The sequence below is a fragment of the Zea mays genome, chromosome 4, assembly GCF_902167145.1.
Source record: "Zea mays cultivar B73 chromosome 4, Zm-B73-REFERENCE-NAM-5.0, whole genome shotgun sequence".
Taxonomy (NCBI): Eukaryota; Viridiplantae; Streptophyta; class Magnoliopsida; order Poales; family Poaceae; genus Zea; species Zea mays.
Window position 1 is genome coordinate 237,054,596 of NC_050099.1, and position 23,252 is coordinate 237,077,847.

Consider the following 23,252-nt stretch of genomic DNA (forward strand, 5'->3'; position numbering starts at 1 on the left):
CAGATATAATAGTATGATAGTTTGGTAACATGGTTGACAGAAATCTAGAAAATCTACGGTAGGAGGTGATTCTGAATTGACTAGAGGAATGTAATATATATATATATATATATATATATATATATATATATATATATATATTCATGAACCAAAAGTTGTCAAATGAAGAAAAAAGTAAAAAGACGTAGAAAATATTTTAACTATAGATATCAAATAAATAAGTTTTTCTAGTGCCGAAACGAAAATTTCTCATCATTTTTTTAGACATAATTTATACTACTATATAATTTACTAGTTTAAATTTTACAAAACTCATCTAATCAAATCATACATACTCATAATCTCTACTAAATCTATCAACAAATTACATCCAAATTTAACATATTATTAAAATCAATAGATCGTTGGCTAACACCATCTCCCTTACTCAAGTTTAATAAAAAATGTTATTTAAATCACCTCTTATCCTTCGTCCCTCTCACTCCTTCGCTGCGACTTCGTTGTTCCCTCCCCTTTCCTCACTCGTGTCGCCCCTCTCGTTGACTCATCCTCTCTCCGGTATTACCGTATTATAGTGTTAGCACGGACTGCCACTTAGATTTGGTTTACATTTTTTTTTACTTTTGCTACGCTTAATCTTCCACATGATAAAAAAAACTTGCCAGGAAAAAAACCCGGTGTTCTAGCCGCACGCATCTCAAAGGTGATACTGGGCGGGGCGATTTGGAGATGATGTTCTAGCACTAGCAGCACGCACGCATCTCAAGGTCATACTGGGCGGGGCGATTTGCGAGTCCTGTGGCCTCGTGGGCCACGTGCACGCAGCAGACCGCAGGAATTTGTGTGGTCCGCGCCTCACTTCCACGACGCTCCAGCGGCATCCGCCACTTCGTCGTCGTCGTCGCACGGATTGGCATTGGCTGCCCCCCGGCCCTGTTCCTCGTCCTCCTCATCAATTCCCGTCTCTCAGTCCTCCCAATAATGGTGGCGTGGTGAGAAATCCTTCCGTCCGGCCGTCGTCTTAGAAGATGAACTGTTCCTCTTGCTGCGCCGCTGCCACTCCATCTTCTCCGGCGCTTCTCGCCAGGCCGCGGGTGAGCGCACTCCTGAGTCCTGTCCCCTTCTCCCCACCGCCGCATCATCTTTTTTTTTTCCTTTTTCGCCAGCGCGCTATAGTTATCCGCCAAAAAATCGCTAGTCGGAATGGATTTAGCCTAGGCCGTTGGTTTATTAGTTTTCTAATATCGCTAGGGCTTGTGGACATCAAAGGTCCCATGGTCTAGCGGTTAGGACATTAGACTCTGAATCTAGTAACCCGAGTTCAAATCTCGGTGGGACCTTGCATTTTTTTTTCATTTTATTCTCATCCATTTTGCTGAAGTCAGGTTGACCAGTGACCCGCACGACGCTAGATTATCTAAAGATTTGAAACGGAATCAGTAATTTTGATTTTATTTTTTTTGTCCCCTGTCATCAGGGGGGTTTAGCTGCTAGCTGCTCCACGACGACAGCAAATCAGAAGGTGCTTTTCCTGGGCTCAAAACAGTTTCCACGGATCACGTATAGCCGTGCGTCGTCACGGTTGTCGCGGAGAGAGGTAATAGCTTTTGCCGGGCAACAACCTTGGGACATCGGCAGATTTGTCAAGACGCTGTATTTCTTCAACGGGCCTCCAAACCTTCTCAAGGTTTCGTCTCCAACTTCTGGGTTTTCTGTTCCCTGTCATGCTACATTCAATTTTGAGTTTTTTATTTGACGTTCTCTAAGTCTTGATGGAGATTTGTGTAGATTGTAGAATCTATCATCAGCAGTTTCACTGGACCTGCTTCTAGTGAAGTGCCAAAGAAAATGGAAACGTCGGATGTGGTGCTGGTTACTGGAGCCACCGGTGGTGTTGGGCGACGGGTGGTGGACGTCCTGCAGAAGAAGGGAGTACCTGTTCGAGTATTGGTATTCTACTGTCAACCATACTCACATTGGCCTTGAACATTTTTCCATTTTTTTGTATGAACAATTCCTACAGTTCTTGTGCCATTTGTTCCATTTTTTGAGTTCAGGCTAGAAATGTAGACAAGGCAAGGAGCATGTTGGGGCCGGATGTACCTCTGGTAGGCCACTTATTTTAGTTGAATTACTAATGCTGTGCTTTGAGATTTTATTTCAGCAACTGCACTTTTTTTTTGAGCGCAAAACTGCACTTCTGCGCCTACTTCGAAGCCGCCAAACAAATTCTTTAAGTGTCATAGCTACGGAGGATTTGCATCCTAATGGCATTACCTGATACCTTTTTAGATGAAGGCAGTTTTATTGCCAAGAGAAATAAGGTTCCCCAAAGAATTGTTTTTGGCAGTGCTCAATGCTGGCTTACATTTATATGCCCGACATAAATGTTGCTGTTACATGCTTTGAAACCTGTCTTTTGGTAGAAAAGGGAACTATGTCCATATTTGATATTTCTGACATTTTATTTGAAGGGCAAAACAAATGAATATGCAATGACAGGCTGAAATATGATTTAGCCCCTTGTCTCAGTGCATGTGATTCGTGCTATTATCTATATGACATTAAATACTCAGCTTCAAAGAATCATGTCATCAAAACATCATACTTAGAGTTACAAACTTACTGCTCGCTTCAGATCATAGGAGATGTTACGAAGGAAGATACACTTGATCCTAAGCTATTCAAAGGGATAAAAAAAGTAGTCAATGCAGTCTCTGTCATAGTGGGGCCAAAGGAAGGTGATACGCCAGACAGGCAGAAGTACAAACAAGTATGTCACATACTCAATATTATGATAGGAAGAATTTGTGCTCTCTACCATCTGGCTACATGAGTGTGACACTTCAGTCTCGAATTCATGCAGGGCATCAAATTTTTCGAACCTGAGGTAGGGTACCAGAAAGTCTTCTCATGTATAATAAGTAGCACCTGGTTCTCCTAAAAACTAGAGCTCTTGCTATGTGACCTCAAGTTCACAACATTAGATATTTCTCCATTCAGATCAAGGGACCTTCACCTGAAATGGTTGAGTACATCGGAATGCAAAACTTGATTAATGCCATAAAGAGTAGTGTTGGACTGAGTGAAGGGAAACTGCTATTTGGTTTCAAAGGTATACCCTTCATTGCCTTATTTTCCAGATCAAATCAAAAATCTTTGTTATACTCATTTTCATATATGTAGTATGGCACTACTATGTGTGCTGAAAACCCGAGTGTGTCCACAAGTATATAGGCCTGGGATCATGTAATCTTGTTCCCATATGGTTGATAATTGATCATTTGGCTATTGTTGCATAGCATATTACTAGTACATCCTTTTGGTGTGAAAACTTAATTGTGAGATGGAAACTAATCAGGATATTACAATCAATCAGTTGTAAATAATCATATCCCACCATAACAGCCTGGTCCTTCGCATCTCAAACATGTACTCTAACATAGTAAATCCGTTTTTGCTAATCATGATTGTTTTATTTCATGTAAATGTATTTATTTTCATTTTTACGAGTTCATTTTCCTTAACAGCTAGCACAATAATCTCATTTTTAGGCAACTTATCTGGAGAGATTGTGTGGGGAGCTCTTGATGACGTTGTGATGGGTGGTGTTAGTGAAAGTACATTCCAAATCTTGCCAACAGGAAGTGAAAGTAGTGGACCAACTGGGTTGTTCAAAGGTATTTTTATTTTTATTTGCTGAATTTTGTATATGAGATGTTGCATTTGCTTGAAATGATGGTATTCTAAGCTAATAACCTGTGGATAACCTATCTTGTAGGGACTGTATCTACTTCAAATAATGGTGGGTTTACTAGTATAAGGACAAAGGTAGTTACTTCCATGAAATTCTGAGAAACAAAATTACTGCTAGTCATTTTATTATTATTATTTTTGTAAAAGGCAGGAGGTTTGCCAAGATATATTGATAAGAAGAATAACAAGAGGTTTAAGTCAATACAGTGACCGAAGCACTAGGCAAAGGTCCAACCTTATCAGAAAATAAAAACAGACCCCACTAAATAGTTGTTAAAGGGGTAGCTAGATGCTTGGCCCCTGCCAAATTCCAGGCTGCCGCCTCACTCTTGATTTTGGCAATGATTTGTTGGCAGCTCGAGAATCTGCGATCAAAGATTCTCGCATTTCTTTCTCGCCAAATCTCCCAGTTTACAAGGATCAAAAGTGATCTGATGCCTTTCCTATTGCATCTCGGCAAAAAAGCCAATTTCTCCCACCAATGCCACAGCGCGGGGGGTCGCCCCCAGCTAGACGGTTTTAGGCCCTCAACAGCTACTCAAACAGCAACTTCCTCCCAAATTCTTTTGGTGAAACGACATTCCACAAAAAGGTGAAGCCCCGATTCCAGGGCAGCACGACACAAGACGCAAGTCGGTTTATGGGGCCAATTCCTGGCGACTAAACGATCTGCTGTCCAATGTGCTGTGTTATTTGCAATGATCAACTATATCCTGTGTTGTTTCATGCAAATAAATGAAATGGGTTTCTTCTGTCACAACTCACAAGCAAGTGCAAATTTGTAGATACTTAATAACTTGTACTCCCTCCAATTCCATAATTCTTGTAGTTTTGTACAAAATTGAGGTTAAACTATTAAAACTTTAGCTATTGATAACTTCATATTGAGTTTGATAATGCTAAGACAACATGAATAGATTAGTCTGTTGAATTTTTTTGTATACACGGACCATTCCAACTTATAGTTCAATTTAGATTTGCCCTAAATCAAACTTCTCTAACTTTGACCGTGTTCTTAGATAAATATGTTCGCATCTAGTTCAAATAAATGCACTATCATGACCTATTTTATGGAAAATTTAATGAAACTAATTAGATGCCATAGATGTTGGTGCATTTTTCAGTAAACATGGTTAACGTTAGAGATGTTTGAGTTAGGACAAACCTAAAGTGACTTATAATTTTGGAATGGAGGGAGTATTATAATAGGAAACCTTCATCAAAGATATGTTTTGGAGACCGTGTCATACTTCAAAATGACTAATTATAGAACTTGAGGGAGTAACTCTTATATATTTTTATTTATCAATGCATCCTATTTATAGTGATGTTACATTGCTAACATTATGATACTTTACTTGAATGGCAGAATTTTACTGTGCCAGAGGACCTGTCAGCATATGATGGTATTGAGTTACGAGTTAATGGTGATGGGCGACGGTATAAACTCATTATACGGACTAGCTATGAATGGGATACTGTTGGCTATACAGCAAGTTTTAACACAACTAAGGGGGGATGGCAAAGTGTATGTCATATCATGCTGTAAATATATCTTCATAATTTGTTTCAGCGACTAAGAACTATGTTCTTATTTCAGGTTAAAGTACCTTTCTCTTCTCTGAAACCTGTATTCCGTGCTCGTACTGTGACTGATGCTCCACCCTTCGATGCAAGCAACATTACTTCACTACAAGTATCATTTCTTCCTTTCTTTCCCCTTCATCAGTAAACGTTTGAAGAATTGGTAAACTCTCATCTAAAAGTTGATGTGACGATTTTTGTAGCTCATGTTTAGCAAATTTGAATACGATGGAATACTCAACCCAACATTTACTGAAGGTCCGTTTGAGCTTCCTTTTTCGAGTATTAGAGCATACATCAATGAGCCGATCACTCCAAGGTTTGTCTATCTGCTAGTTTTCAGGCAATGACATAAGTAAAACAGAATACATATAGCCACTTCATTTTTTCAGTTTCTTTATGGAACCAATCAGGACTGACTGGGCTTGCTTTTCTTTTATATGAAGGTTCGTTCATGTGAGTTCTGCGGGAGTTACAAGACCTGAAAGACCGGGGTTAGATTTAAGCAAGCAGCCACCTGCTGTTCGATTGAACAAAGAGCTTGGCTCCATTTTAACTTTTAAGTTGAAGGCATGCTCATTCTATTAGACACATCTTTATATTAAAAAAAACTATCTTAAACTCGGTCTTTTAATTCTTCTGACATAACAAATCACAATTGTACATTTTTTGTACTGCAAATAAACCATCGATATGCATCTAAGTACTTTAAGATATAGACTGAACAATGGTGCTCCTCATTTTGTCATGTTGGTTATCTTGGAACCATTATATAATGTCTGAGGTGGCCTTTCAGGGAGAGGATTTAATTCGGGAAAGCGGTATTCCGTACACTATTGTAAGGCCATGTGCATTAACTGAGGAACCAGCTGGAGCCGATCTCATGTTTGACCAGGGGGACAACATCACAGTATGTATAGGAAGCACTTCATCCTGATATTCCAATTCACAATGTGCTCTTTCTTCCCCCAAAAATGATTTTAACATTCTTCAAACATCTTAGGGAAAGATATCAAGGGAAGAAGTTGCCCGTATTTGTGTAGCAGCTCTGGCAAGCCCAGATGCTGTGGGCAAAACTTTCGAGGTTGAATTCTGTAACACTTGTTTGCAGGAATGTTAGGACAGCTTATTGTCAGTTATCTTAGGGAGAAAGCTAATGGTGGTAATTCTTATGATCAGGTCAAGAGCACTGTTCCATTCAGCGAACCGTATGTGATTGACCCTGCAAATCCTCCTCCTGAAAAGGACTATGAAGTATATTTCAAAGAACTCAAAGAAGGCATCACGGGTAAAGAGGCGTTAGAGGCAACACCTGCTCAAGTTTGAAGATGTCGTTGAATTAAGAATTTCGTCTGTTTTCTTAAATTCTGACACAGTAACCCCCACTCTGAATGTCTAAAGTCATCTAGAAACATAGATGACACTAATGCTAAATTTTGTAGCTGAAGATCAGACCAATAAATATTCCCAAGAACACATTACTGTTAGGTTGGGGGATCATTAAACTCGAGCTAAGACACAAATATGTAGATGAAATTAGTGCTGCTGTTCATGCCTTCGTTGGAGTTAGCCATTACAGGACACAAGAATTTAGTAAGAGGTTTGGTAAACCTTTTCCAGTGCAGGAGCAGCTGCCTGATGAGTTGGTAGAGTGGTTGCTTTCAGTCAATTCTCTAGGGTGCCTATCTCTATTTAACTTGATGCTGCACACTGGGGGCTCCCTTCAGTCAAAAGCTGAGGCAGGTTTAGGATGCCCTTGCTCCTGATCAAGGCACAGGACAGCCCTCTGAATTGTACTATTGTTTCTTTACATTGTGCAGCGCAATAGGTTTCAGTGACTTCTTCACCTTCACACCATACACAGCGCACAACCAGTTAGTGTTTTCATACTTGGTTCTTATGATCAATCCAATATTCTCCGCCTTGACCATAAGTATTATTGTCATTAATTCATTTCTCCAATAAAATGATGCACCAATACATAAGATTACAATAGTAAATTAGGTATCATTGAACGCTGATAGTACATCGTTCCATTCCAAAATGAACTTGTTTGAACATTATGGAGAATGTGACATACATACCCTACTTTATTCCAGAATCAGAGGCTCTCTACTAGATAGACCCATGCCAACAACATGTCCATTGAATACAATGGGTGATAGGCTTTTAGTGAGCAGATCCGCTACTATCAACTTTGTATGTTAATTGTTTGATCTTGGACTCATCTTTCACAACATAATATTATAATTTCAACGTGATTGCGTATTTGTCTAACCATGTAGACAAGTCCAGCTAATAGGATAGGAGCTCGTGCGATGGCACGGGCGCCCCCCGGCGGCGGCAGCCCCGTCGTCGCGCTGGCCGTTCCGGCGAGCGATGTGGCTTCCTCTGGCGGAGGTCTGGACGCGAAGGTTCGCCTGAGCTTTGGCAAGCCGCGCCGCCGGCTTACGCTGGCTCCAGCTCCGGCTGAGCATGATGTTCCCGGAGTCGTTTTTGGCTTTGGGATTCCGGTTGATGAGTTAAGCTCTGCCGAAGAGGATGAAGATGGGGGGGTTGGTGACGGTTCGTCGGTGGCGTGGATGGGGACTGGTGCTCGGAAGATGGCGGCGCGACGGCCATGGCGAGGGCCGCTTCCGCCGGCTAGGGTGTCCCCACACCTCACTTTGGCGGACGTTCTGGCCAGGGCGCGGACTTTCCATGGTCATGCTGGCCGTGGGCATGCCCCTGGTGTCTTGTTGGCACACGCCTCGGCTTCCTCTCCGGCGCATGCTTCAGCTTCCTCTCCGGCGCCGTCTTGCGTTTCTGCTGGGGGACGGACGAACTCGTCGTTCCTCGCGTCGCGACCAGGCATACGGGTGCTCGGAGATCGATCTGCTGGGCCGGGCCGAGCCATTGTAATTGGCGTTGAGGGAAGAAAAGCCCATTTCACCTTCACGGACGGTCTTTGCGGCTTGTTTGGGAACGCGGGGCGCCCGAGGGGTTTCTCTTCTCCTGCTCGCGCGCCGCCGGACGGTGTCCATCCGCTTGCCTCGGCCTTTCAAGTCGCGGCCTCCTCGCCATTGGAGCCGGTTGTCGTGCAGGCGAAGTTCGGGGCGAAGACGAAGTCCGTTGTTGCCATGGATCACCGCGGTGCTGGAGGCCATGGTCGGGGCTCGGACCGCGACGTCGCAAGTCAGGGTCGGGGCGGGGGTCACGGCGTGGATCCCGGTCTGTTCCATGGCGGCGGCGGCGGAGAGTTTCCGGGAAGCAATCTCGGTTTCGATCTAGGGTACGGTGGCGATGATCGTGACCGTGGCTGGCAGCGGGGTGGTTTCCGGTCGCGTGGCCCCCGTGGCTTCGCTCCTCGTCGCGGGGGTTTCGCTGGCAGACGATGGCACGGCGCTCGGGCTGGCCACCATGGCCATCAATCCTGGGACCCTGCAACGGCGGGCAGGGGCTACCGCCCGTTTCAGGCTGTCCAGGCGGCTGCTAGGCCCCCGCCTGCTCCTGCGCCTGGGATGGATGATGCTGCAGCAGCTGCTGCTGTCACCGTGCCGGCGTTAGTCGTCGGCTCTGATGCTGCTGCAGGTGCTTGGAACCAGGAGACAGTGGCGGGAGATAGGGAGGTGCACAGGACAGGGAAGAAGGAGAAGAACTGTAGCCGCTGTGGTTTGAAGGGGCACTTGGGTGCTGAGTGCTCTACCAAGTTGTATTGTGTAATTTGTGATGGCCATGATCATATCAACCACCGTTGCCATTTGCTCAAGCAACCTCGACCTGTGGCACTGGCACATGCTGTCGGATATGCGGTGTCTGGCTTGGGTTTTTACCATATACCTCATCCGCCACTCTCCAGGAAAAAGGACTCCAAAACAGCCCTTGTTTCGGTTGTTGGTAGTAATCTTTCGGGTGATCAGTTGGTGGCGCAATTGCAGCGTATTGTTTCAAGCAAGTGGAATTGGGAACCTGTTGTTCATGAGCAGAACTCTTTCATTGTCGCGTTTCCATCTAAGAATGAGCTACAGAGGGCCATTGCATTTGGGGGTGCGGATGTCCGTGATAAAGATGTGCCCATGGGGACAAGGATGCAATTTGAGGAATGGCATGAGGAGGAGGAAGGTTTTCTGTTACCTAAGGTTTGGATTCGGGTCACTGGAATCAGGAAAAAATTGAGAGAATTTTTGAATCTCTGGGCCATTGGGTCTATGCTTGGGTCTACACAAACGGTTGATATGGAAACTACTCGCAAGAACAATTTTGGCCGGGTGTTGGTTGCTGTGTTAGATCCCAAGTTGTTGCCGACAAAATTGGATGCTGTTATCGGCGACCACTACTTTGAATTAAGATTCGAGGTCGAATCTGTGGGCTTTGATGAAAACGGTGATGAAGTGAACCAGAATTTTGGGGATGGAAATGATGGCGACAATGAGGACATGGATGAAGATGATCCCAATGATAGCAGTAGCTTGGACAGAGAGGGGAAGCGCTCTAAGAAGGACCTCTCTGGCAACCAAAATGGAAGTGACAATTCTATGGGAATGGGTGGGGCTGCCCCTGGTGGCACCTCTGCAGCCCCTGTTTTGGCACTTGAGCATGGAGTAGATACGGAGGAAAAAATCAGGAAAATGGCAAATGAAATTATGGATATGGCCGTGGATATGTCGCTTGACTTTTGTGTTGACAAAGTTCTCGCGGAGGAAGATGGCGAATACTTGGAAGGAGCAGCTGATGGCATTTCTATTGACATGGTGGCTGAATCTCCCACTGTTTGTCCCATGAAGGTTGTGATTGCTGGCTCACTAGATGGTGTGCTGGTGGACAAATTGCCTGCTGCGTTTTCTGTGGTTGGAGGGGTATCTGATGATGGTGTGTGCGGTGGTGGATCTCCTTTTGAGGCCTTGTTGATGGCTGATACTGGGGCCACAATGGTGGCTGCTGATCTGGTGTAGGAATCGCATCCTAGTCGGCCGCTGGAAAGCCTTGCGGTTTATGCGCGCCGTGGGGCTGTCTCTGCGCCGCCTTGCTCCAGGAGGGGGCTGCAGCAGCCTGGACTTGGCGCCCTCTCATCAGATATGCTGGTGGCCGCTGCGGGGATCAAGGAGGTGGTGTCGCAGCCTACACGTTCAAGCCCAAGGCTTGCGGGCGGGGCTGACCACCACATTTTGGAGAAGGCCAAGCTGAGGGCTGCATGGAGGAATCTTGACGGTCCAGGTAACTCCATATCCTCTGGCCCTTTCTCTCTTCCTAATGATGTTATCTCTACTATGGTTAGCAATCTAGGGGTATCCCTAGGTTCTAATCAAAAACAAGTTTCAGATTCAGTTTCTCTTTTAAATAGACTTGAGCTCCACAATTCTGAACCCCAATTAGATAGTAGCACGTTTTTTTCTGGTTCAGAGTTTGTACATTGTGATAATGATGAGGTGGACAAGTATGAATCTGACAATCTCGCTCTCGGACACTTATGTGGTGACTTTGTGGAGGAGGTTATGGATGAGGACAGTGATCACCTAAGTTGTGATTTCCACACTGTCTTTAAGAAAAATAAATCAAAAGGCTCCTCAAGAAGCAAAGGTAGCATAAAAATAAAGTTGGTTAAGAAACATAAAAGGTGTACAAAATGAAAGGAATTTTTTGGAATAGCAGAGGTCTTGGTGACTTGGCTAAATTCAGGTTCCTTTCCGATACTAGTAAAGAAGAGAAGCTAGACTTCATTGCGTTACTCGAAACAGGAAAAAATGATTTCACACAAAGTACATTGAATAATATTTGTGCTGGTCGAGACTTCTTATGGCACTGGTCGAAACCTCACGGTAGGTCCGGAGGCATCCTACTTGGTGTAAATCTGGAAGTTTTTGACATCGGTAGTATTGATGTGGGTGACTTCTATGTGAAGTTCCATCTACGAAACAAGGATGATGGCTTTAGTTGGGTTCTGGTGGCGGTCTATGGGGCTGCACAAGATGAATTCAAGGAATCTTTTCTGGCTGAACTGGTGCAAACTTGTGCCAAAGAAAACCTGCCGCTTATTGTTGGTGGTGATTTTAATATCATTAGGAACCAACATGAAAAAAATAATGATAACTACAATGATAGATGGCCTTTCCTTTTTAATGCAGTCATTGATAGCTTGGATCTCCGGGAATTGGGATTATCAAATCGGAAATTCACTTGGGCTAACTCTAGAAGCGTACCCACCTTTGAGACTCTTGACCGTATCTTGGTTACTACCGAGTGGGAGTCAAAGTATCCTTTGACAACGGTTCAAGCTTTGACGAGAGAAATTTCTGACCACACCCCACTGCTCATGAACACGGGAAGTGGAACCCACTCAAACAATCAGCCTCCTTTTAAATTTGAGCTCGGCTGGTTTCTGAGAGAAGGTTTCTCGGATATGGTGACACAGGTTTGGAAAAATGAGAATAGAGGTTGGACCCCTCTACAAAAATGGCAGTTCAAAATTCAAAGACTACGCCAATTCCTAAGGGGTTGGGCGAAAAATACCAGTGGTGCATATAAAAAAGAAAAAGAGCAAATTATTAAGAAGGCTGATGATTTAGACAAAAAGGCCGAAACACAGATGCTTACTGCTCAAGAACTCGACTTAAAGCAGTGTCTAAAGCAGCGTCTAGCTCACATGCTAAGAGAGGAAGAAATTAGATGGTACCAAAGAGCCAAAACAACTAAGTTGTTACAGGGTGATTGTAATACTAAGTACTTCCAGCTGGTAGCAAATGGGAAACATAGAAAAACGAGGATATTCCGGTTAGAACAAGAGAACTGCACTATTGAGGGTGATGAAAATCTTAAAAAGATTTATCACTATCTATTACAAGGGCCTCTTTGGTGCATCAGAACCCAACCATTTTTCCATGGTTGAATCGGTCAGAGACGATATCCCACAGGTAACGGACCTGGAAAATGAAATTCTTACTTCACCATTTATGATGGATGAAGTCAAGAAGGCAATCTTCCAGATGGAACATAATAAGGCACCAGGACCTGATGGCTTCCCAGCTGAATTTTATCAAGTCTTCTGGGACGTAATCAAAGACGATTTACTATGCCTCTTTCTTGAGTTCCATAAGGGAAATCTGCCCCTATACTGTCTCAACTTTGGTATAATTACTTTACTCCCCAAGCTAAAAGAGGCCAAACAAATTCAACATTAGACCTATATGTCTGCTTAATGTGAGCTTTAAGATTTTTACCAAGGTAATGACGAACCGTGTGGCTCTAGTAGCACAGAAAGTCATTAAGCCTTCTCAAACTGCTTTCATGTCAGGAAGAAACATTATGGAGGGAGTCGTTATTTTACACGAGACGATCCACGAGTTACACAGGAAGAAGCTTGATGGCGTCGTACTAAAACTCGACTTTGAGAAGGCCTACGACAAGGTCAATTGGTCCTTTCTCCAACAAGCTTTGCGCATGAAAGGCTTTTTCCCCCCAGTGGTGCAATTGGATCAGCCAAATTGTCAAGGGAGGTAGTGTCGGTATCAAAGTCAATGACGACATTGGCCACTACTTTCAAACAAAGAAAGGACTTAGACAAGGTGATCCTCTGTCTCCGATCCTCTTTAATATCGTTGCGGACATGTTGGCCATTTTAATTGAGAGAGCAAAGAATACTGTTGACTTAGTAGGATTAGTACCACACTTAGTGGATGGAGGACTCTCTATACTTCAATATGCTGATGATACTATCCTATTTATGGAACATGACCTCGATAAGGCCAAAAATCTTAAACTAGTGTTAAGTACTTTTGAGCAGCTATCGGGTCTTAAAATAAACTTCCATAAGAGCGAGCTATATTGCTATGAAGAGGCTAAAGATTTTGAGCATGAATATGCAAATCTTTTTGGGTGCAAAACTGGTTGTGTTCCCTTTAAATACCTTGGAATCCCCATGCACCATAGGAAGTTATCAAACAACGACTGGAAGATAATTGAGGAAAAATTTCAGAAAAAACTCAGTAGTTGGAAAGGAAAATTGTTGTCAGTAGGGGGTAGGCTAGTTCTGATTAATTCTGTGCTTACTAGCCTTGCCATGTATATGTTGTCTTTCTTTGAGATACCGAAAGGTGTGCTTAAAAAACTCAACTACTATCGCTCACGTTTCTATTGGCAATGTGATGAACACAAGAAGAAATACAGGCTCACTAAGTGGAGCATCTTGTGTAGGCCTACAGACTGTGGGGGTTTAGGCATCCAGAAATTGGAAACCTAAAACAAGTGTCTTTTGAGTAAGTGGCTTTTCAAGTTAATTAATGAGGAAGGCATTTGGCAAAATCTTCTAAGAAGGAAATATTTGTCACATAAAAACCTTGCCCAAGCTCAAAGACAGCCCGGGGATTCCCATTTCTGGTCTGGACTCATGAAAGTGAAAGACCAATTCTTACATTACGGACGTTTCAAAGTTCATAATGGAAAGGAAACTAGATTCTGGGAGGACAACTGGGTTGGTGATAGGTTTCTTAAAATCGCCTATCCTAACCTCTATCAGATTGTGCGCAAAAAGTCCGCAACGGTAGCCGAGGTGCTAAGCACCACACCGCTAAATGTGACCTTTCGAAGGGCATTAACGGGCGTTAACTTGGAGTCGTGGTACAAATTGGTGGCATGTGTCCTCAACACTAGCCTTACAGGTGATAGGGACATTTTCATTTGGAATTTACACAAAAGTGGGGTATTCTCAACACGCTCTTTCTATAGGGTATTGATTTGTGATGGTATTGTTCCACTTAAGTCCCCAATCTGGAAGATTAAGATACCACTTAAAATTAAAATTTTCCTGTGGTACATCAAAAATGGAGTTACTCTCACTAAAGATAACCTTGCAAAGCGGGATTGGAAAGGAAATCTAAAATGTTGTTCGTGTAGTTCTCTAGAGACTATTGAACATCTTTTCATCCAATGTCACTTCGCCCGCTTTATTTGGAATACAATACATATCACCTTTGGAATTCAACCTCCCTCTAGCACCCACGACTTGTTTGGTTCTTGGCTTGCTGGTTTTCGGCGAGCATTTAGAAATCAGATTTGTGTAGGTTTTTCTGCTATTTGTTGGGCTATATGGTTGAATAGAAATGATATGGTGTTCAATTGCGCCAAGGCTAACACTTTCATGCAGGTTATTTTCAGGGCGACATATTGGGCACGTTCTTGGTCGCTGCTGCTTAGAGACGAGGACGCGAGGACCGATCTGAACAGGGCATGCCGCTTATTGGAGTCGGTCGTTATGGAGGTGTTCGCTAAGTTTGGGTGGAAGTTCTCAAATAGAATTGCGGCCTAGTCGTCTAGCTGTCTTGGGTAAACTTGGTTTTTTGAGTCTGTTTGTGAGCCTAAGCGCTTGTTGGATGTATCGATACGCTGTGTACGCTGTCTTGGATGGTGTAGAGGCTGGGACCTTATTTCTGTTCCATTATCTAAAAAAAATTATAATTTCAACGTGTTTGGCAGCACCACTTGGTGCTACTCGAGTAGAGTATTGCTGGGTATTACAATGTGAATGGTTTAGATATACTTTGACCACTCTCAACCTTGGGATATGATTCTTTAGCCATACTGCTTGCCCCGGTGCCCTCATAATATACCACAAATTCTACCTGCATTTGTCAATGATGCGGTAACACTTTGTTTAAGGCCGTCCAAAATAAAGCTTTAATTTCGACGGATCACCACCAGCCGTCGTCCTTAATTGAATAAATTTCGAAGAACGCCAAATTTTGAAGAACGCCACTGAAAGTTAATTAATTTGCAATGGCCAAATTAAGTCCACCGAAATTAAGTGAAGTTTTGGCGGCTGACACCAGGCCACCAATCGTGCTGCTATTTTCGGTGGCTACTAAATAACCACCGAAAATTAATAAGACCGCTAAAAATTTGTCGTTTCCGTGTAGCCTAAGCCATGACAACAACATACTTTTTAGGGCATGTATAGTAGAGAGACCAAAACGATTCTCCAAGCACAAAGCACAAGAGATAACTAAGAGACTCTATTATATAATAAAGTGTTTATAAATGTAGTCTATTAATAAATACAAAAGTAAATGTATTTGTACAACATCGAATATTCGTACAGTGGGAAATGAGGCGTCTGTTGCTACTTAGGTTACGAGCCAGAGACATCTCATCGCGGAGAGACGGCTCAACGATTTTTTTTGCAAATACCCCTTTAAACACCTAAAGAGCCTGTATATTAAACACCACTGTACATGCCCTTAGATTTATAATATCATACATCACATATTTAATATATTGTGCTTAAGCCTTATCCATTAAGTTAATGACATATACTTGTCTTCATGCTTTTAGCTATGGTGTCCCTCTATTGAAGTCATACTATCCTCAGTGGGTTCCGTCAGATCCTTCTATCTTACAATAGGATTACACTTAGTTGCATTTAATCCCTCCCATCGAGCTTCTTCGGGCTATGGTCGCTCTCAGTAGAGGTCTCCAAGCATCTAAATGCAGTACTCGAGGGACGGACCACCTCGGGTACTCGTAGCCTTCATAACACACTAGTGCATGAGAGGATTTGGGGACTTTATGAGTGCTCTAGGGTACGAGGGACCCAAAGACTTAGTCGTGCCCTAAGGACTTAGATGTATGCGTGTCTAGGTACACGAGGGCCCTGGGGACTTACTCCTAGGAGCGTCCGTCCTAGGGACCTAGATCGTTGATCAATTCCTAAAGGAACAAGACTCTCCAAGGACGATTGTTTTACCCTAGATTGTTTCATGACGCTCGAGGCCTTGGAGTGTCTTGGGGCCCCAAGGGCCTCTGTGGCTTAGGGTGCGTTTGGTTGAGTAGTGGAGGAGAATAAAGTGACTCCATTTTTATTTTTTGGATGCTTGGTTTCCAACAAAAGATGAGTGGATTAGCTCCTCTAGTTTTCGCATGAAAATTTATCATAAATAGTTATAATGTTCCCGCTCCACCAAAACGACCGGATGCAAGCGCTCTCCCGAACGCGACACTTATATAAAATTGATAACCTTGCCTCTGTGTGACTCCAAGAACTTAAAAAAGAAAGAAAGAAATGAAGTTGAATTGCAGGGTTGTGAATGGCAGGGCAATTCTCCTTTGGCAAGGAAGGGTGGTGGCAATATAAGCTGCTCTGGCCAGCCTTCGTGCCAGAGGAGAACCGCACTGTGATTCTCACCCTCTTCACACATGAGTCAGCTGGACATGCTCTCTGCTTGCCACTCTTCTTTGCTTCTCCGCTCGCTTCTCTTCTCCTACCTCCTCCTCACCTCAGTTTCTTCACCTTGCTGTCTCTGGTGCCCGCCAGCTACCTCGCTATATATACGCGGAGGAAACTGATGGGCGCGAAGACGAAATCTGGATATGCTCGGCATGTGCTGCTGCTACACAATCGGAACCATTCCAGGGAAGCTTCTTGCTAATTATTTGGATATTCGACGAACTGCCGTCGCTGCTCCGGTTCAATGAAAAAGATATATAGTATACTCCAAGGGAGTGTAGTACAACGATGCTGGACGCGGTGTCATATGAGCGGAGGATGCAGAGCAGTACAAGTTGTACTGATCTTGCAGGGATGGCGAATTAGTCCTCTGGACCATGCCCATGCATCATGCTGAATCGCATCTCGTCAAAGGGGGAAAAAAAAGAAAGAAACATGATTGAGCAAGTGCGTGCTGGACATTCGCATGGATCTTCTCCAGCGAACTCTCTCTCTCTGTCTCTCGCGAATGCCGCCGGGCTATTGGGGCTCCCAAGGGCCGTTTGCCCGCCTCATCCTGATCCTGAGTTCCTGATCGTTTTCTGTTTTTTTTGCACCGCAATTGCAGAGCAGTCAATTTGTTATCTTGAACTGCATTCCCAGAGTGAGGCCGGCCGGCCGGACTGAGGCTTCTCGACCAGAAAAGCCGGCGGCCTTTCGTCGCGTAACAGACATGCACGACCAGTCTCGATCAGAATAAAGCGCCATGGATTCCAGTAGCTCGCTTTTGTTGGCACGTAGATGTATATATCTTTCCTTTTGGTCTCTCCGGCTGACTGACCGGCCCTTGCTTTACCGCCGCGGCGAAAGGGCGGCGCATGTCCTGCCGGATATGCCGTTTCCGGCATGGTATAAGTAGGCGACGCCCACCGTTCCTCCTATCACCACCATCCCCCGATCCGACCCAAAACGGCAGGCATGCATACGTGCACTAAAGCAAGTAGTAACGATGTATCTATTCCATCCTTGATCATGCATGTGTTTGTGGAGTGTGGAGGTCCATTGCAGGGCAACCCCCCGTTGGCAGGTGCGACGGCGACGTACCCCTACCCTGCCAAAGGGGATTTGCCCGGCGATGCGCCTGCACACACAGTGGTTCTTTCTACTCTACCTCTCCGGCTCAAGGTAGGAGAAGACGATGCTCCATCCGGCTGGCCGGTTACATCCGGCCTTTCTTCAGCCCATCGGATAGGAGCCCAATATCTGATCGACTGATCCGTCTTGGATTGGACAAAAGCCCTAAAGCCCACCACAGGATCCTCAACAGCCTAAATAGGCCCATGAAAAGCCTCTCACAGCTCCGAGCTAGACCCCCACCTCCCCGCCTAGACCTAGGGTTGCTTCCTTCCTTTTAACCTCGCGCCGCCATCCGACGCCCATCTGCTCCACCCTCCACCCAGCCGCCGCCGCCGCCGCCTAAGGAGAAGAGGGTCCGGCCGTCTCCTTGCCCCGATGGTACACTCCCGCTTCCGTCCCCGTGTTCCCATTCCCATCTTCTCGTCCTCCTCTTCCTCTCCATCCTCCTTCCTGTGACATGTGGCGCGTCCCGCAGGCGTCCGAGAAGAAGCAGTCCAACCCGATGCGGGAGATCAAGGTGCAGAAGCTGGTCCTCAACATATCCGTAGGGGAGAGCGGCGACCGCCTCACCCGCGCCGCCAAGGTGCTGGAGCAGCTCAGCGGCCAGACCCCCGTCTTCTCCAAGGGTGGGTGCTGAGGTCTTGCGGGCCGCTTCCCGTTTCTCGCGCTCCGCTCACGATGCGTGCGTGCTTTTACCTGCTGGTCTTGCTCTTGGTCTTGCAGCGAGGTACACGGTGCGCTCGTTCGGCATCCGGCGTAACGAGAAGATCGCCTGCTACGTCACGGTCAGGGGCGACAAGGCCATGCAGCTGCTTGAGAGCGGCCTCAAGGTCAAGGAGTACGAGCTGCTCAGGAGGAACTTCAGCGACACCGGCTGCTTCGGGTTCGGCATCCAGGAGCACATCGACCTTGGTATCAAGTACGGCTCCGTCTTATATACTTTACGTGAATAATAGATATGAGTAAGACCCTTTCCATGTGCATTCTTGTTTCGTTGCCGTTGTAGCTAAAACTTAGAGAGCTACGGAATTTTTGGTCCCCCGAGGCGATGCCCGTGTTTTCAGCGATAATACGATGCTATTAAATCATTAGCTTCTTTTCTACTCCCTTTGCCCATTAGCGCACACACAGTAACCGTTTCTGAATATTATAGATGCTTAATCCACTGAAGCTACATTGGCATGTTTTCCTTTCATTAGAACTTGGTATTAGGTATTTGTTGTTAAAGCCTAGGTAATAGCCTACTTTATTAACAGAGCATCCATAACTCAACCCATTCTGCAGTTATTGACTTAATTGTACAGTTAATTGTCTTACAACTGAGCAGTGTTTTCTTATGTCAGTGCAATGCCAGTCAGTGGCGGATCCAGGATTGATCCAAGAGGGGGGCTAATAAACTAAGACTAATATTTTTTAAACCAAACAAAAAAATATAATCGATGTTTAATATGACACAACAAACAAGATATAATTTAAACATCTTTTTTCTGGTTTTTTATAAGAAATTTTTCCATCTTATTCCTATAAACATGGGACTACTACCAAATAAATAATCAAATCAAAACTTCAAATCAAAGCAACTAAGCAAATAAATAATCAAATCAAAGCAATTCACCTTCGGACTTCGGTCTTCGCCTCTTCGGAGATCTGCCCCTGGCGCAGTAACAGACTTCAAATCAAAGCACGATAAGGCGTCCATCTACCTCCGGCAGCAACAGACTTGACCAGGCGATTGGATTTGGGGCACTGAGCGATGGGATGCCGCCCGCTCCTCTAGCTCCAATAATGTGAAGGAGGCCAGGAGCCCAGGAGGGAGCGCCCGCGGCGCCGCGGCGCCGTGGCGGTGCTCCGGCCTCCGGGTGCGAGACGACACGAGGCGAGACCGCGAGAGGCATGTCGCACACGGCCGACGTCTCAGCAGCGGGCGACTCTGTGACTGGCGTGGTGGCGGCTGGAACTTCAAATCAAACTCGGACAGAAGGGCTCACCGCTCACGCACGGCTACTCGCCTGCTCGGGCTGTCGTGTCGGGCACTCGGCGGCTGTCCGGCTCAGCCTCGGCGGGCGGCGGCTCCAGGTGACTAGGCGAAGTGCGGGTGCAGCAGCGGGCCAGCGTGCAGCGGGCGTGCGGTGGCCGGCGGCGGTGCTCCGGGGTGTGGGGCCGTCGCCCGTCGGGTCGGGGCGTGGCCGCGTGGGGCCGTCAGCCGTGGACGCCTAGAGCCGCATATGATAATTTAATTGTCTGTTCCTACTGTTTAAACTGAAATGAGCTCATATGATAATTTAATTGTCTGTTTATCCTGCTGTTCCAATTTGTCTGATGAGCCATGTTACTAGTATATGCGGCAATGGTTCCTTGCTCCTTATTCAGTAAAGAATTTACCAATAGTTATTCGATGACCTCAAATGTTAGCCGATGCAAATCCAAGACACCAGTTGTCCATGGCTAACATGAAGCAAAGCTACCACCTTATAGAATTTTAGTAACCAGCGCAAAATTTAACTATATCGGCAGAGACGCATAGTTTCCAATATGCTCGTTTTTTATTAGTTGATGCATTATCTCCGTAGCCACTGAGCGATTTCTTATGAATTTGTGCAGGTATGATCCATCAACAGGCATCTATGGGATGGACTTCTACGTCGTGCTTGAGCGTGCTGGCTATCGCGTCGCGCGCCGCAGGAGGTGCAAGTCCCGTGTTGGGATTCAGCATAGGGTGACCAAGGAGGACTCCATGAAGTGGTTCCAGGTCAAGTATGAAGGTGTCATCCTCAACAAGGCTCAGGCCAGCACGATTTAAACCTCACCTGTGGGGCAAAACAGCTCTCGCTTCATCTCCATGTGAACGCAAGATCACCTTCCAAGGTTTTTGTTTGAGTTGTATCCTCTGGCCTGACTTTTTAGTCTACTAGCAGAGCTATAATCACTATATGAATTATTTTTTGTGCCCTTACCATACTCTGCTGTTGCTTGAGAATATGTTATTAGTCTGTCCTAGCTCTTCTTTGGTTACATGCTTTGTTTACCGCATCTGCGTTTAAGTTTTTGTTGACTAGTTACTCTTTAGACTACAGTGCAAAACAGCGTCATAATCCCGCTTTGCATAGCACACATCTTTGCTCGGGCTGACTCCAGCATGCGGTCGCGGACACGGAACTCACGGCGGCGGAGGCTATTGCCCGATGCGGAAAAAGCAGCAGCTCGCGAAAAACAGGAGAGGATACACAGGTGTAGTGAAGACACCCTTTTTTCGCAACCGCGACCTGCTGGATGGGGCTACAGTGCTTCGTGATCTAAAAAACGCATTCGCGATCGTATATGTCATCTGCTGGAGTCAGCCTCAGTCAGCTTCTATTTTCCAGACCGGGAGATGGTAACTAGTCAACAAAAACTTAAACGCAGATGCGGTAAACAAAGCCAAGGGGTATTTTACACTTTTTAATAAATCATATTAATTACACTTTTTACCTTCATTTATTCCACTAATTATGATTCATTTAATATGTTCTGAATTCTTTTAGTCCTTACAACCAAACATCATATGGACTAAACTTTAGTTCGATAACTAAACTTTAGTCCTTGGACTAAAGTAACCAAATAAGCCCTAATACACCTCTTGAATATATATCCAAGAGACAATTATTTAATGGATTTTTTGGGGCAAGGGTCTATGTATACAAAGGGTCTATGTGCTTGAGAGATTTTTTGGTGTCATTGTTGTAGTCTATCTCTAGGGCTAGAACAACGATATCACAACATTTTATCCTTCCATGTGTTGGTGTTGTGAAGACACCACTGTTATTGTGGTATTGATTAGCAACGAACTTGATGTGGACGAGTGAGCTACTGTTGTTGGTACACAACAACATTCAACTACTTCCACTACATCGGCACATTTTTCTTCTGATCTGATGTGTTGCACGTCTAGATAATTGTCGGTGTTTTGTCCCAAGGGTCCTAAACAACGAGTGAATTTGTGCTACGTGTCCGGTCCAGATGGGTGATGCAAGAAGGCGCAAGATTTATCCTAATTCGGACAATAGAAGGCCCTACTTTCAGCGAGGGGGATGAGACTTATATTATCTTGCACCTAGCTGCTCGTAGGGCTAGTGCCAATATTGAAAGTGGAGGGCAAATAGTGAAGTGTTGTCCCTTGTCCTCTGGGGACCCTGGACTCCTCCTTTTATAGCCACAAGGGGAGCCTAGGGATACAAAGGTCGTCGTAATGTTGAGAGGGGGTAAATCCAAGCCCATGTAGTGGTATGGTCGTTGGGATGGCCCTTGTCCTCGCTATTGCCTTTGATCAAGAGGAGGTTGTCTCGTTCATGTATCCCGTGTTTTGACCAAGCAGAGAGCCGTGGCCAGGGTCAGGGGCTCGGAGCGTACTCGAGCCCATCTTGTGGACGAGACGTTTGAGCTGTAGTGGTTGAAATAGCGACCAACATGGTAAAAAGTGCATGGTAATTCGGCCTGTGTGCCATATGGGATGGTGTAAAGCAGACTTGACACCGGCCTTGTGATTTCTGTAGCCACCCGTCATCGGCGGTTTTGGGGGGAAGGTTGACGGTGTCGGGTGTTCTTCTTTTGATGTTGGCCGAGGCCATGCTCGAATGAGACGAAGACTTCTCCCGAGACCGAGGTCGGGTCTGCGCATGGGTACACAATCATGCTGGGTGTGGTCGGATTAGTAGTTGGGGTGGTCTCCTATGGGATTCGCGGGAGAGTTGGTGGCATTTAATGTGCCACTGTCAGGGCAGTTGGCCGAGACTGAGCTCGGGCGAGGCGGAGTTTCCTCCCGAGGCCGACCTCGAGCGAGACTGATTTACAATAATGCCCACCAGGGCTTTCATATGCTATTTACAGATGATATAAGGATATTATCGTATTTTCCTGCCTTCGTCTTTGCGGGTCTCAACCTTCGTTGTTCATTGGCTTCCCTTTTTGACTTGCGTCCGAAGCGATCGCCTTCGCTTTTTGTTTCTGCCGCTTGCATGTAGACGAAACACCTTTGCTTACCGCTTCAGCCAAAGGTTAGCTTCGTCTATAAAAAGAGTTCCTAAAACACATTTGCTTATGGGCGAAGTTATATGTTAGGTAGTTGATTGTTCCTTCGTCAACAAGTGGCCTTCGACATAGCTTTTTTGTAGTCTTTTAAGGCAATAGTGTAATACAACTAATCAAAGGACCTTCGGTAGTGTAGGCCCCCAACAGTCAGGACACTTCCGTCGAAGGTTACGAAGTCCAAGGCAAGGTCTCTGCTTAGGGTGACAGCTGATAGGCAGACTCCACTAGCAGCGACAAACATCCAAAGGCCTGATCGAAGGCCATAGACATATCCGAAGGCCAATCAACTAGTGGGCGACCCCGAAGGCACCAAAGACTTCGGTCTCGTCGCTCTTGCTCCATGCAGGGTCCCCAACGAAAGCCTCGAAGACCTCTCACTTGGAGAGCCGAAGAACAACATCGATGATACAGTGGCAACATGGACCCCTTTAAGCTAAACAAGACATACCATCGGTAGCAAATCTACCCAAACATTACTACGTGTATGTAATTGGTAGTTTGTAACCGAAGGTCTATAATCGTTCCCAACGACATTGTGCAA

General features: G+C 45.3%; 2 protein-coding genes and 3 non-coding genes across 6 annotated transcripts; 4 read left to right on the forward strand and 1 right to left on the reverse strand.

The window, feature by feature from the left end:
- Positions 1 to 803: 803 nt before the first annotated feature.
- On the forward strand, positions 804 to 7,150 carry LOC103654777 (NAD(P)-binding Rossmann-fold superfamily protein). Of its 2 annotated transcripts, none has more exons than XM_008681593.2 (16): positions 804 to 1,094; positions 1,478 to 1,687; positions 1,789 to 1,950; positions 2,058 to 2,108; positions 2,639 to 2,773; positions 2,867 to 2,890; positions 3,004 to 3,115; positions 3,555 to 3,680; positions 3,782 to 3,831; positions 5,126 to 5,284; positions 5,357 to 5,452; positions 5,544 to 5,659; positions 5,787 to 5,910; positions 6,137 to 6,250; positions 6,344 to 6,424; positions 6,520 to 7,150. In XM_008681593.2, exons 1-16 carry the CDS (start codon positions 1,029 to 1,031, stop codon positions 6,664 to 6,666), a joined length of 1,773 nt encoding a protein of 590 aa, XP_008679815.1. In that variant the 5' UTR covers positions 804 to 1,028; the 3' UTR covers positions 6,667 to 7,150. The 2 variants fall into 2 exon arrangements, with proteins under 2 accessions (XP_008679815.1, XP_020408479.1); XM_020552890.2 differs by having other exon boundaries at positions 806 to 1,094; positions 3,531 to 3,680.
- On the forward strand, positions 1,269 to 1,340 carry TRNAQ-CUG (transfer RNA glutamine (anticodon CUG)). The gene has a single exon. It is a non-coding gene; the product is annotated as a tRNA-Gln (tRNA).
- A 9,226-nt stretch (positions 7,151 to 16,376) lies between the features above and the next one.
- MIR399a (microRNA MIR399a) lies at positions 16,377 to 16,499 on the reverse strand. The gene has a single exon (NR_121061.1). It is a non-coding gene; the product is annotated as a microRNA MIR399a (primary transcript).
- A 1,077-nt stretch (positions 16,500 to 17,576) lies between these two features.
- Positions 17,577 to 17,644, forward strand: MIR399g (microRNA MIR399g). The gene has a single exon (NR_121168.1). It is a non-coding gene; the product is annotated as a microRNA MIR399g (primary transcript).
- Positions 17,645 to 17,892: 248 nt separating this feature from the next.
- Positions 17,893 to 20,677, forward strand: LOC100193696 (60S ribosomal protein L11-like). Its single transcript, NM_001138788.2, has 4 exons — positions 17,893 to 18,025; positions 18,123 to 18,273; positions 18,371 to 18,566; positions 20,249 to 20,677. The coding sequence occupies exons 1-4, from the start codon at positions 18,023 to 18,025 to the stop codon at positions 20,445 to 20,447; spliced, it is 549 nt and encodes a 182-aa protein (NP_001132260.1). The 5' UTR covers positions 17,893 to 18,022; the 3' UTR covers positions 20,448 to 20,677.
- Positions 20,678 to 23,252: the final 2,575 nt, after the last annotated feature.

Bases quoted from the DNA above. Each gene is read 5' to 3' on its own strand.
- LOC103654777 (XM_020552890.2), top strand. From the start codon at position 1,029: ATGAACTGTTCCTCTTGCTGCGCCGCTGCCACTCCATCTTCTCCGGCG. The intron at 2,774-2,866 runs GTATGTCACATA...GAATTCATGCAG, and splicing joins ACAGGCAGAAGTACAAACAA to GGCATCAAATTTTTCGAACC. The intron at 5,911-6,136 runs GCATGCTCATTC...GTGGCCTTTCAG, and splicing joins TTTTAACTTTTAAGTTGAAG to GGAGAGGATTTAATTCGGGA.
- LOC100193696 (NM_001138788.2), top strand. The intron at 18,274-18,370 runs GTGGGTGCTGAG...TTGGTCTTGCAG, and splicing joins GACCCCCGTCTTCTCCAAGG to CGAGGTACACGGTGCGCTCG. The intron at 18,567-20,248 runs GTACGGCTCCGT...GAATTTGTGCAG, and splicing joins CACATCGACCTTGGTATCAA to GTATGATCCATCAACAGGCA.